General features: G+C 40.1%; 1 protein-coding gene across 3 annotated transcripts in view; it reads right to left on the bottom strand.

Annotated features, from left to right (window-relative positions):
• Positions 1–14,554, bottom strand: part of LOC306854270 (roundabout homolog 2-like) — a 346,492-nt gene that overhangs the window by 62,488 nt on the left and 269,450 nt on the right. For all 3 annotated transcript variants that reach the window (XM_079392145.1, XM_079392146.1, XM_079392144.1), the window contains exons 6-8: positions 12,445–12,590; positions 7,708–7,832; positions 6,370–6,541 (exon numbers count right to left, since the gene is read on the bottom strand). In XM_079392145.1, coding sequence (XP_079248271.1) covers positions 6,370–6,541; positions 7,708–7,832; positions 12,445–12,590 — 443 coding nt within the window. The remainder of the gene's footprint in view (positions 1–6,369; positions 6,542–7,707; positions 7,833–12,444; positions 12,591–14,554) is intronic.

Here is a 14,554-nt window from a genome sequence, read left to right on the forward strand (position 1 = left end):
GTTCAGCTCATGAAAAATGGGGGCAAAACCAATAGTGTTGCGTTTATAATTTTGTTCAGTGTATATATGAACTTTTCCATTATTTCTATTATTTTCTTATTCCTTATTATTTATATTTAATATATACATATATGTTGTAATTATTTTATATTTTGTAACAAATGTAATAATAAAAACACCATTTGTAAAATTATAAAACATATGATAAAATATTAAATAAAATACAATTTAATTACTAATTATATATGTGTCCCTGAACCACAAAACCAGTCATGAGGGTCAATGTTTTGAAATCGAGATTAATACATCATCTGAAAGCTGAATAAATAAGCTTTCCATTTATGTATGGTTTGTTAGAACAATATTTGTCAGCGATACAACTATTTGAAATCTGGAATCTGAGGGTGCAAAAAAAATTTATACATTTGAGAAAATTGCCTTTAAGGTTGTCCAAATTAATTTCTTAGCAATACATATTACTAATCAAGAAGTTTTAATAAATTTACGGAAGGAAATTTATAAAATATATTCATGGAATATGATCTTTACTTAATATACTAATGATTTTTGATAGATAGATAGATAGATAGATAGATAGATAGATAGATAGATAGATACACACACACACATCTATCTATCGAAACTGAATATATATATATATATATATTAGATTAGATTAGATTCAACTTTATTGTCATTTATGCAGAGTACAAGTACAGAGCTAATGAAATGCAGTTAGCATCTAACCAGAAGTGCAAGAAAATAGTGTTTTATATACATATAAGTGCAGAGTAAATGAAGATATGATTTACAGAATGTACAGTGGAATTGCTATATACAGTATTGTACAGTATTGAGCAGAGTATATACAGAATATAAATAGGAATGCAATGTAGGGATTGTATGTACATTATGAACAGAGCAATGTAGGATTATATACATTATGAACAGCAGAAACGTGAGAACAGTGGTAATAAATAAATACAGCTGGATGAGTGTGCAAAATATTGATAGGACAATGTATTCTATGCAAAATAGCAGTAGTGCAATATTTTATAGAAATATTTTACTGTGCTTTGTGTAGTAACAACTTTATACAGTTTATAGTGTGATAACTTGTACAGTCTGTGCAAAATAAGAGTAGTGCAAATGCATGTGTGTAAAGTACTGTGACCAGTGCAGTAATAAGCAGGTGCAGGTTAGATTGGTGGTGTGGCGTTCAGAAGTGTCACAGCCTCGGGGAAGAAGCTCTTCCTGAGCCTACTAGTGCGAGAGCGTAGGCACCTGTAACGCCTGCCGGATGGAAGGAGGGTGAAAAGTCCATGGTTAGGGTGAGAGGCATCCTTGATGATGTTTCTTGCCCTGCCCAGACAGCGCTTATAATAAATGTTCTCAATGGAAGTTAACTGGGTGCCGGTGATCCGTTGAGCAGTTTTCACCACCCGCTGGAGTGCTTTGCGGTCAGATGCGGAGCAATTGCTGTACCATACTGAGATGCAGTTCGTGAGTATGCTCTCAATGGTACAGCGGTAGAATTCCACAAGGATCCTGGGATTCAGGTGAACTTTCTTAAGGCTCCTTAAGAAGTAAAGGCGCTGCTGTGCCTTTTTGACCAGAGTAGAGGTGTTATGGGACCAGGTGAGGTCATCAGAGATGTGGATGCCAAGGAACTTGAAACTCGACACACGCTCCACTTCAGCTCCGTTGATGTAGATGGGTGTGTGTGCATGACTCCTAGTCAGCCTGAAGTCCACAATGATCTCCTTTGTCTTCTGGGTGTTTAGCTGTAGATTGTTGGTGGCACACCACACAGCCAGGTGCTGCACCTCATCCCTGTAGGCTGATTCATCGTCATCCTTGATCAGACCTACCACCGTGGTGTCATCTGCAAATTTAATTATGGTGTTGGAGCCATAAACAGGAACACAGTCATGGGTGAAGAGGGAGTACAGGAGAGGGCTCAGTACGCAGCCCTGTGGCACGCCGGTGTTCAGGGTGATGATGGAGGAGGAGAGGTTATCTAACTTGACGGAATGAGGTCTGTTAGTCAGAAAATCTAGAATCCAATTGCAGATGGGTGTGCTGTTTCCAAGCTGGCTGAGCTTGGAGATCAGCTTGGAGGGGATTACTGTATTAAATGCAGAACTGAAGTCTATGAACAGCATTCTCACATGTGTGTTTTGACTGTCCAGGTGGGTGAGGGCAGAGTGAAGCGCTGTTGAGATGGCGTCCTCTGTTGACCTATTGTGGCGATAGGCAAATTGGAATGGGTCCAGTGTAGCAGGGAGACAGGATTTTAAGTGGGATGCAACCAGTTTCTCAAAACACTTGGCAATGATGGGGGTGAGTGCAACAGGACGGAAGTCGTTAGGGACCGAGGCAGTGGAATGTTTCGGTACTGGTACGATGGTGGAGGTTTTGAAGATAGTGGGGACAGTTGTTTGGGCCAGGGACAGATTGAAAATGTCCGTGAAGACCTCAGCTAGCTGCTCCGCACAGGCTTTAAGCACACGACCAGGTATTCCGTCAGGGCCAGCTGCCTTCCGTGCATTCACCTTGCACAGAGTGGAGTAAACATCTGATGTGGAGAGAGTGAGAGGCAGTTCACTGGGTTGATGCTCAGCTTTGAGTGAGATCTCCTTATTATTTTGATCAAAACGAGCATAAAAGTGATTGAGCTCGTCTGGGAGGGAGGCAGAGCTGGAGGGGGGCACAGAGTTAGGTGGTTTGTAATCTGTGATAGATTGTATGCCTTGCCACATACGTCGGGGGTCTGAAGAATTGAAGTGTTCTTCAATCTTCTGTTTGTGTGTGAGTTTGGCCTGGCGGATACCCTTCCTCAGGTTGGCTCTGGCTGAGCTGTAAGCCTCCTGGTCTCCAGACCTGAAGGCTGCATCTCTTGCTTTGAGCAGGAGGCGAACCTCTCTGTTCATCCAGGGCTTCTGATTGGGGAAAATTTTTATTTTTTTGTGTGTGGTCACTCTGCTCACACAGCTGTTGATGTGCTCCATGACAGAGTTGGTATAAATGTCAATGTTAATCTGAGAGTTTGTGGTGGCCTGGACAGCAAACTCACTCCAGTCTGTGTGCTGGAATTTATGTTGAAGAGTGGAGTCAGCACCTTCCAGCCAGATTTTAACAGTCCTTGTTGTAGGTTTCACACGTTTGATGACTGGGGTATACTTGGGGAGCAGGAACAAAGAGAGGTGATCAGACTGACCCAGGTGGGGGAGGGGTGTGACTTTGTAGGCATCACTCACATTAGTGTAAACGTGGTCCAATGTTTTATGTCCCCTTGTAGTGCAGGAGACATTTTGATGAAATTTAGGGAGAACAGATCTAAAAGTGCAGTGATTGAAGTCCCCAGCAACGATAAAGGCTCCATCCGGGTGCAGGGTTTGTAATTTGCTAATAGCAGCACAAAGTTCTTTCATAGCCACGTTAGCATTAGCGTCCGGAGGTACATAAACTGCAGCAGCAACAATGCAAGTGAACTCACGTGGTAGATAGAAAGGCCTGCACTTGATAATCAGGAACTCCAGCTCAGCAGAGCAGTAGGTATCAACAATGACAGAGTCTTTGCACCATGATTTATTTACATAAATGCATACTCCGCCACCCTTGTTTTTACCAGAGGTTGCTGCTACTCTGTCAGCCCTGAAGAGAGAGCGTCCATCCAAATGCACCACGCTGTTTGGAACATCGTTGCAGAGCCATGTTTCAGTGAAGAACATAACATTACAGTCCATAAGCCATTTCTGTGTGAGGGTCCAGATCTTTAGTTCGTCCATCTTGTTCAACAGAGACCGTACATTGGCAAGGAAGATGCTGGGCAGAGCTGGTCGATGTGGGTTTAGCCTTAGCTTAGCACGCAGCCCTCCACGCTTTCCCCGTCTTTGTTTACGGTCTCGACGCCGACGCCGAGCACTTCCGGTCGGTACGAGTGATCCGCTTGTCCGCGGTGATCTCAGTAGCTCCGGCGGGAGTTCGCTGAAGTCGAAAGGATGATCTAAAACTATGTTGGAACACTGTTTGTTGATGTCCAAAAGTGACTGTTTACGATAGCTGTAGTTCGCATAACTGAATCGCGCGAACACGAGTGAAATAACCAGGTAAATTAACACTATTTTCCTAAATCTGGTAAGACGCTGAGCCTCGCGATGTGTTCGCGCCGCCATCTTGGATCTATTATATATGAGTGAGTGTATATATATATATATATATATATATATATATATATATATATATATATATATATATATATATATATATATATATATATATATATATATATATATATATATATATATATATGTATGTATATATATATATATATATATATATATATATATATATATATATATATATATATATATATATATATATATATATATATATATATATATATATATATATATATATATATATATATATATATATATATATATATATATATATATATATATATATATATGTATATATATATATATGTATATATATATGTATATATATATATATGTATATATATATATATATATATATATATATACATACACTCACTGGCCACTTAATTAAGTACACCTTGCTAGTACCGGGCTGGACCCCCTTTTGACTTCAGAACTGCCTTAATTCTTCGTGGCATAGATTCAACAAGGTGTTGGAAACATTCCTCAGAGATTTTGGTCCATATTGACATGATAGCATCACACAGTTGCTGCAGATTTGTCGGCTGCACATCCATGATGCGAATCTCCCGTTCCACCACATCCCAAAGGTGCTCTATTGGATTGAGATCTGGTGACTGTGGAGGCCATTTGAGTAAAGTGAACTCATTGTCATGTTGAAGAAACCAGTCTGAGATGATTTGAGCTTTGTGACATGGTGCATTATCCTGCTGGAAGTAGCCATCAGAAGATGGGTAGACTGTAGTCATAAAGGGATGGATATGGTCAGCAACAATACTCAGGTAGGCTGTGGCGTTTAAACAATGCTCAACTGGTACTAAGGGGCCCAAAGTGTGCCAAGAAAATATCCCCCACACCATTACACCACCACCACTAGCCTGAACCATTGAGACAAGGCAGGATGGATCCATGCTTTCATGTTCTTTACGCTAAATTCTGACCCTACCATCTGAATGTCGCAGCAGAAATCAAGACTCATCAGACCAGGCAATGTTTTTCCAATTTACTATTGTCCAATTTTGGTGAGCCTGGGCGAATTGTAGCCTCCATTTCCTGTTCTTAGCTGATAGGAGCGGCACCCGATGAGGTCTTCTGCTGCTGAAGCCCATCTGCTTCAGGGTTCGACGTGTTGTGCGTACAGAGATGGTATTCTGCATACCTTGGTTGTAATGAGTGGTTATTTGAGTTATTGTTGCCTTTCTAATCAGCTCTAACCAGTCTAATGTTATTGTGCTGTATGTGTGACTGTGAGGGCCTGGGAGACGATAGGAGAGCTGATATTATCCAATCATCGACTTTGCAAAACCCCCCCCCAAAAAAATCACGTTTTGAGAGTCCAAAAGCATTCACTGCGCAATGAACCCTATTAGAATGCCCTTATAATTCAAGCAATGAAAGAAAAAAACAAAAAAAAATTTTTTATATTCATTGCACAAGCCATGTGCTTTTGTAAATATCAGCACTTTTTCGTGAGCACAAATGTGCTATGAATTTGATAAAACAGTGCAACATGATGTTTCGTCCCTTGAATGAATCTGTTTTTGAACGAATCGAGTGAGCTAGTAATTCAACGATCCATTGAGATGGTCTCACTTGTTTAGCTTCTAATTGAATCAGCCATTTTTAAATAATTGTTTGATTTTAATAATTCAATAAATCATTCGTTAATACAAGGACTTGCTGCCACTTATTGGCAATTTTATTATCATCATTATTTATCCATGAGAGACGTAAACCAGCCAAGGTGCCATCACAAAAATACATTCAGCAACATATTGTTTAATTATCAAAATTGACCAAACTTGCTCCATTTCAGGCCGCAGAAAGGAAAAAAGCTTATCAATAATAGTTAATTTAATAAGGCTAATTTTTCATTAAATAAAAACCTTTTTAAAAATTGGACAAATTTTGTAATTATTATGTAAAATTAGGTACAGGAAGAAAAAAATTGACCACACCATCCCCCCTAAAAATATTTGTACAATTCGACCACTGTATATACAGTATGAGCATGCCAGATTCAGTTTCTGGCATGTGCAAGAAAATATTTTAGAAGGAACTGATTGGCTTCATTAAAAAAAAAACCTGTATCTAAAAACAAAGAAACAGAATGAAACACCAGCTATATAAAAATCAATCCACATTCCCAAAGCCCTGTTGTGGTCCAATCCACCCCAGTGCTTACCGTCTGTGACCTCAAGCTGTGCTTTGGCCAGGATGCTGCCTGCCACCGTCAGAGCCTGGCAGATATAGTATCCCGCGTCTGCCCGCTGGACCACCGTGATGGTCAGATCTCCACTGGGCGACACCGAGAAACGACTGTTGGGTTGCTGCGGTTGATTTGGAAACAGGAGGTTCTACACAAACAAAGAAAAGTGAACAAACAAGAAAAGTGTAAAGAGCATTTCCAGGGAAAATGTGCTACCTGAAACTCATCGTTCTTAGAATATAAACACACCAGGAAAGACATTTTTGCATTAGAGGTGGTAAATTATTATCTGTATATCAGCTATTAAAATTCTGAAAGCAATTACGGTGGCGTGACTTTAAATTGTGCAACACAATGGCTCACCGCAGATAAAGCTTTTGCTAACCAGTATGCTAACCATGACTGTGTATCTCTCTCACTGTGTGTATCCATTGTGTCCAAATGACTCCAGTAATTGCTTCGGGCTGCGTTGTTTACTCACTCTGTCTGACATGGCTGTTGTATTTGAAATGAAACCTGCTGGAAAGGGAGGAGGCTAGGTGATTCGAAGCTAATTCACCACCAGCGGCCGGTTTAGCCCGTTCGCTAATTACGGCAGATAACAAGCTGGGATCATTAATGGCCGTCATTGACCGAGCTCTCACATTTGCCTCAGATTTTGATATCCTTGAGATCTCTCCACTCTTCCTTTCATTTTCTCTCTCTCTCTTTTGATTTCGGAGTCCTCATAGCTGACCGTCAGAAACCAAAAGGCATTAGCCGGATTCAATTACACCTAATGACTTTAATGCTCCAAATTATGCTCCAAATGATGTTTTTTTCTTTCTTTCTTTGGCTCTTTTTTTAATTAGCCTCTCACACATGATAGATGTTGGGTCCATTATCCTCAAGTGTGACTGAGAGGCTTCTCTCAACACTAATGACTCAATAACTGCTTTAATTTCGCCTTTTAACAAATACCTTCATATCTAACTTAAGAGAGGAATGGTAGGACAGAAAATGTAATAGAAAGTGTTATATTGCATTTAATATTGGGATTATGAATCAAATCCTTTTATTTCTCATTTTATATTACTTTTATAGGAATTTTTAATTAGCTTGCCATGCTAAAGCTCACTGCTACAATGCTAACATGTTCTGGGTGGTTTCCAGTTTTGCTATTACTAAGGTCTATTGGGTGGATTCTAGGTGACCCATCCCTATACCTTGTATCCCTTCTTCAATATAAGTCTAAGGGATTTGTTCACCCGTTTTATTATCAACATGCCTGAAGCATGCATGCTAACCACTAAAGAGAGAAAGCTGTGCTCTTACCTGACTTCCTTCTTTCTGCCAGAAGACTGCCGGCTGTGGGTTTCCTTTGGTCTCACAGGGAAAACTGGCGGTCCGTCCCTGTGCCACAATCTGATCCCGCGGCCTGATCACGAACTGGGGTGCGGCTGAGTCAAGAACCAAAGACAATAACATTACACCATACCCTTCGACACAAACACACACCGACACAAAAATGCTAATCACTGGCAGTCAGTGGGAACATCAGGCATCTACAGGCATTGACTGCCGAGGCCACTGAGACAGAGCTTCCATGCATCAGCCCGTTTCCGACACCAATCGGCCTTTAGGATTTTCTGTTTGCTTTGACCACAAACAGCAAGGACAGCGACAGCAACCACGGGAAGCCATTCATCCAGGTGGGGCCACGGATGGCGGGTACCGAATGAATGACGGCAGCTTTCAGACACAGCCGTGCTGCGGTCACAACACCAGAGGGAAGGGTGGGTCATTCCGGTCAGGACACACGGAGAGGAGAAGCTGAGTGTGGACGCCACACCGTGAACTTGAGTGGACAGTTCTTTTGTAAGTGGGTTTAAATGCTTGACTCTATTGACTCTAGGTACACAAAACAGTTTCTATTCCTGTATCGAAGACAAGGAGAGGTCACAAGCTGGACAAGCTTGGAAAACACTGAATTGCTGTTGACATTTTAATGGACATCATTCTCCATTCTAACTGCCAACTTGGGTCAAGTTCTCATTTTTTCCCGCCTTATGCGTCACACAAAAGCAAAGTATTTTTAACCTCTCAACTCACCCGGCACAGAAACTTAGCCAACATTCCTGCAGAGCACATTCAAATAAACCAATTAAAAGTACCATCTTCCCTGCTTTCCTTGTTTAACCTGACCTTAAAATGGCATCAGAATTCAGAAACAGGGATCCAAACTTTCCCCTTGACATGGAGTCAATGTTACGTTCTCCTTAATGAGAAGGTTAGGGCAGCAATCGTCTAAAAAAGGTTTGTCAGAGTCTTCAAAGGCAGGGAATGGCAGCTGGAGCTTGTGAGAAGATAAAATGCTATTGCAGACGGTACCTCTCACAGGAGAATGTACAGTTAGGGAGTTTCAAGGATGGAGAAAAGGTCTTTATATGGAGGAATGCATGTTTTAGCTGACCTAAATAAAAGAACAATTTGCTTCTGCCAGCAACTCTGGACGGCGACCATACAATCAATCATTTTTAACCGAACAAAAGAAAACACAGAATGTACTACTGTTAAAAACTGATACTTTTCAGTCATGAGGTTCACAATAAGTCACAAATTCAGACCAAAAACAACAACTAGCATGTAATTTGAACATTCTGATGCTGTGTTAGTTTTATATTTGTAGCCACAACAATAAATCTCGATGCAGGACTCCAAACAGTTGAGTTTGTTTAGCAGGGGAACCATTACTCACGGTACACCCATCTACAAAAGAAAAGGTCTGACTACGGAAAAACACTTTCCCCCTCTATTTTGATCCCTAAATGAGCCCCTCTACTGTCTGTGCAGCTGGCAACTGTGGACAAGAGAAGTCTGCAAGTGTTTGTGATTTATGTGGCTGATCCCTTTTTTGTGAGGCTGTACTTGACTAAGGCTGACACATTCAGGCAAGTTACAGATGGTGGCAGATTTACAGGCTTCCCAATCTGGGCGCACGGTGGCGCGGGCACTTCTGTGAGTTTGGACATAACACAAAGGCTTTAAATCACAGATTGGCCTGGTTTCATTCTACTCCCAGAGTTTTTTCTTTTGCATCGGAGCGAGCGGGCATAAAAGATGGGCATTTACCCATGCCACTCACTCAAAGTGATTGTTTAACGACATGGACGCTCAACTTTGTTGTTCAGTTGAGTATTAAAGCCCTTTTTGGCCAGGAGGGGAGGAAAACACACACACACACACACACACACGTACGTTGGTTTTTGTGGTTTATGGGGACTCTCCATAGGCGTAATGGTTTTTATACTGAACAAACTGTGTGTGCTATTGCCCTACACCAACCCTACACCTAAACTTAGCCCTCACAGGAGACTTTGTGCATTTTTAGATTTTCAAAAAAACACCATTTAGTATGTTTTTTAAGCCTTTTGAATTACGGGGACATAGGCAGTGTCCTCATAAACCACCTTCATGTTGTAATACCTCTGTCATACCCATGTCATTATACAAATTTGTGTCCTCATAAACCACATAAACATGCACACACACACACACACACACACACCCCAAGTCTATCCGCTCCAGAGAGGATTCTAAAGAGTAGAACAAAGCTAGCCATAAATAAACTGTGATTGCATCCCTGCCACATTCTTCAATGCATGTGTGTTGTGTGAATAACACACATGCTGGACTCTTTCCATTGGGAAGAGTCTGCTGGGAGAACGAAGCCCTGAAAGAGCAGAATAGCTGATCGGCTCCCATATTTAATTCATGACGGAGCACATCTGCTTCGTACTGGAGAGAGTTCATGACTAAACACACTTCTGAGAGCTGTAATAAACACATATGAGAACAACAGGAGAAAAAAGCTTGCACGCTCTCTCCGAAATGCACACAAAGACAGAAAAATAAACAGAAACTGACATGACTAATCGAACACCCGCTCTCAATGCTAGAACACGTTGTTTTAAAGTATTTCAACTCAGCCAAATGTAGTCCCAGATGGCTGTGTGTGTTAGGAAGACTGGTGATTATATTCATTAAGCAGAAGCCACAAGTTTTAAGCAAATAACACACTCATAAGCTTTTTTTAGCAGTACTATCACAACCTATATTCCTATAATAAATGTAATTAGTACAGCCACAGGTTAGTACAGGATAAAACTCTACTTTGTTACCTTAGTTAAGCGCTATCAAGTTCATAACGATGGGAAGGGGAAGTAGTACAGCAGACTGTAAGTGTGTGTGTGTGTGTGTGTAGCAGGAGAGGAGGAAGGAGCACAGAAGGCACACATGCAGCATGAAGGAGTGACTGGGATGGGTACTTACCAACAGGGCGAGCTGAAGACACAACAATGGTGGAGTGAAGACAACAAAAAATGACAAAAGACAGACACAAACAGAAAGGACGAACAAAGAAGAAAGTGAAAAGATTCAGGAACAAAAGAAACCAAATTCAGAATGAACAATGGCAATGTCCCCCCCCCCATTTTAGCACAATGTTGGTCGGTGGAAACAGATTCCACAGCGGAGATGCAAGGAGGAGAGAGAAAATGCAATGTATTTTATTAAATTTCATTTTTTCACTTTATTGTTGAACGGAACCTTCAAATAAACATCATAAAAATGCTCATCTGGTCTAGCACCACCCGGTGGCAGACAAATTAAATGTTTATTTTCATTGTGTGAGCATGTGGACAGCTGAAAAATCAAAACCAGCACTCCTGTCTCTCCTCCTTAACTCACAGGTATCTTATTTCATATAAAGTCATTAAAATCGGGGGCTCGTCCGGGATACAATTCAAGCTATGAAATCTGCTTCACCTGCAATAATGAAGTCTATATACACAGCTCCTTGTGAAGAAGCTGAACCAGCAAGACAGAATGTGGGCAAAATAGACAGAATGGCCAAGAGAAACTAGCTGACAAAAAAAGCAGTTCATATTTAATGCAGTAGTGGAGCTGTCGAGGAGGCTGATGCCATATTGACATTAAGAGGGAGCAATCACGCTCAGAGTGCTGTCCTCTCCTTCCTTCCCTCCTCTAATTCTTGAAAGTTAGCTTGTGTAAAACCCCTCCACTTTGCATCCCCACACATCCCTTCATGGCTGAACTCTGTCCGCTTGTAAATCTCGCTTTCAAAAGGGCTGAAAATTGACAGCTGTCCCCATTGGCAGCTCCAGACCCCTCCTGAAGGCCACTGAACCTCCCCCCAATGAGGTTTTAAAGCCCTCCATAGAGCATCTAGGCAGTTTAGTTTAATGTGGTGAGAAGAGAAGGGTGACGGAGAAGAGGTGGAAGGGGAGAGAGGGAGATTATGACGAAAAAAAAAACAAAAAACAAAAAAAAATTATTAACCTTGCCCATCTGAGCTGGGCTTTTCGAGGTCGGTCTGCACCAGTAAACTGTGAAATGGTTTCGCTGGTTTTGGCTGGAGTGCCACAGTGGAACTGAGGAGATAGCGTGTTTATGTGTGTGCAGAGGGGGGGTTGGTGGCCTCCATTCCAGGGGGTGTAAATAATAAAAAGGATTTGTGCTCAGGGCAAGATCACCCCCCACCTAAATTACACTTCAGGAGTTCATTTGAGACCCATCAGGAGGTTATCTCACTCTTTTAGACTGAGACTACGCATTACACTGCTATTGATTTCCAGTAAAGGGAAACATTATGATAGAGTCAAATAACCAAGATCAGCATAAATGCACTGTTGGGTCTCTGTGAAATGAAGTAATATTTGGTTTTGTTTGTCAAAGATACAAAAAAAATAAATTTAAATAAATCTATTTTTATCTTTTTTTTCTATAAAAAAGTAATGTGATTCGTCTCTTTAAGCACTTAAACAGGTGTACAATTTAGGAATACAACAATCAATAATTATAATTAAGTAATCAAAAACAGTAATTAGTAATCAATGATGCAATCAACAGCATTCGACTAAGCTGATTGCATGAGTTGCTTTGAAACATTTTGATTAAATGCACATTTTTGAAGGCAACCAACCACCCTGTGAGGCTGGAAAGTTGTCATGTGAGGCAGTGTCATTTAACTTTTGTGGTAGACTTCAATACTCAACTGACCTCTGACCGTGAGGGTGGCAGACGCCTCCGTTTTGCCAACTCTATTCTCAGCTACACAGGTGAAGGTTCCTTCATCGCTCGCCGCTGCCTTCCTTATCCTCAGTACATAGTCATCTTTATCATATTTAATATCATACCTGAAACACATACAAAGAGAAGATGAGTACAGCAATTAGAAATCACTTCTGACTATGTGATAAACATAAGTACAGTATACACTAGTATACACAAGTACAGCTGCACTTTTGAACTTGCAAATTTTTTCCCCGTTTTTAATGCAGCCTCAGTAAGCATAAGAGACTTATTTTTAAAACATAAAAGAAGTCTTACCAACCCCACACTTTTGAACGGTAGTGTGTAATACATAAGATATATTACAATTATCATTACAGTTTACAATACATAATAGCAGATGCTATTTAGAACACCATATGAGAAAAATCTGGTATATTCAGAGAAAGACCACTGTATAGTAACACTGCATTTTTTTTTTTCATTACTGACAGAGAAAGATCAATTATCCAACAATGACACACTCTACAGAGAAGGAGGCTTTCAAACTGGAACCGCAGATGCTTCCAATATTTATGAGGCGTCCGATGTGTGTGTGTGTGTGAGAGAGAGAAGTGGGCGTATCTGGGAGCTAATCAGAAAAACAGGCCGATTCCAGGTCAGACTGTACAGAGAGGGATTTGAGATGTAGAATCCAACCTTATTGATCTGCACCTCTCTGGCAGCTCCTAGATACTTCAGGAGCACTATGTCCTGGAAACTGACAGCCAAAGGTGATGAGCTGTGAGTGAGCGTGTGTGTGTGAGGTGAAAGTGCGGTTGAGAAGTTGACAAGGCCTTGCAGGTTGATCTTCTTTGTAGTATTTTGCTATAATTGGGATTTCTACAGAGTGTATGCACGTCTGTGAGGAAGTGTGAGAGGGTGTTGCACCATAGCGGTTTTTGTCTGACAGCTAGACAACATTCTGTCTGCTGTTTGTCACTCCAGATCCACCCTTCCACAGGAAGCAGGGCTCAGAGAGCACGCCATGTGGCGCAGGAAACAGACTGATCCCTGACATGAGGACCAATAAGACCAGAATTATACTTCTGCAGACTGTTGTTTATGAAGACGATATACAATCAAAACACAGAATGCTTCAGTTAAAAAAAAAAAAAGGGGGGGGGGGGGGGGGGGGGTGGGGTTTGGGCAAAATCAAAAGAAATATATACAGTAAAAAGAAAATGCAGCCTAGTTTTTTCCCAACAATCTCCTACATAGTGTACATTTGAATTTTAATGTAATTTATTCATATTATAATTATTATTACTTATATTATGTATATTCATATTATGTAGTTTACAAACACACACAATTTAATGTGACCCTGGACCACAAAACCAGTCTTAAGTCGCTGGGGTATATTTGTAGCAATAGCCAAAAATACATTGTATGGGTCAAAATGATCCATTTTTATTTTATGCCAAAAATCATTAGAATATTAAGTAAAGATCATGTTCCATGGAGATATTTTGTAAATTTCCTACCGTAAATATATTAAAACTTAATTTTTGATTAGTAATTTTTGATTAGTAATTTTTTTTAATTTTTGATTCTTAGTAATATGCATTGCTAAGAACTTCATTTGAACAACTTTAAAGGGGATTTTCTCAATATTTAGATTTTGTTGCACCCTCAGATTCCAGATTTTCAAATAGTTGTATCTCGGCCAAATATTGTCCTATCATAAATCATCTACACATCAGTGGAAAGCTTATTTATTCAACTTTCAGATGATCTAAATTTGGAAAAATTTACACTTATGACTGGTTTTGTGGTCCAGGGTCACATATATTCATATTACAGTAATAATACAGTAATAATATAATTTATTTATTTCTCATTAAAATAAAATTATAAATATATATATATATTATAAAATTCCATATATATTCGATTGTGGAGTTAAAATATCACCTGGCCATTCTCAATTTTCTTGAGATTCACTCATAATGATAAAGAAAAATAAATAAAGAAATTCATTTTCATCTCATCTACAGTCTACAAATGCTAACTTCACCATACTACTTTGGGACATATTACATGCTTT

This window comes from Barbus barbus (genome assembly GCF_936440315.1).
Source record: "Barbus barbus genome assembly, chromosome: 34".
NCBI classification, from domain to species: Eukaryota; Metazoa; Chordata; class Actinopteri; order Cypriniformes; family Cyprinidae; genus Barbus; species Barbus barbus.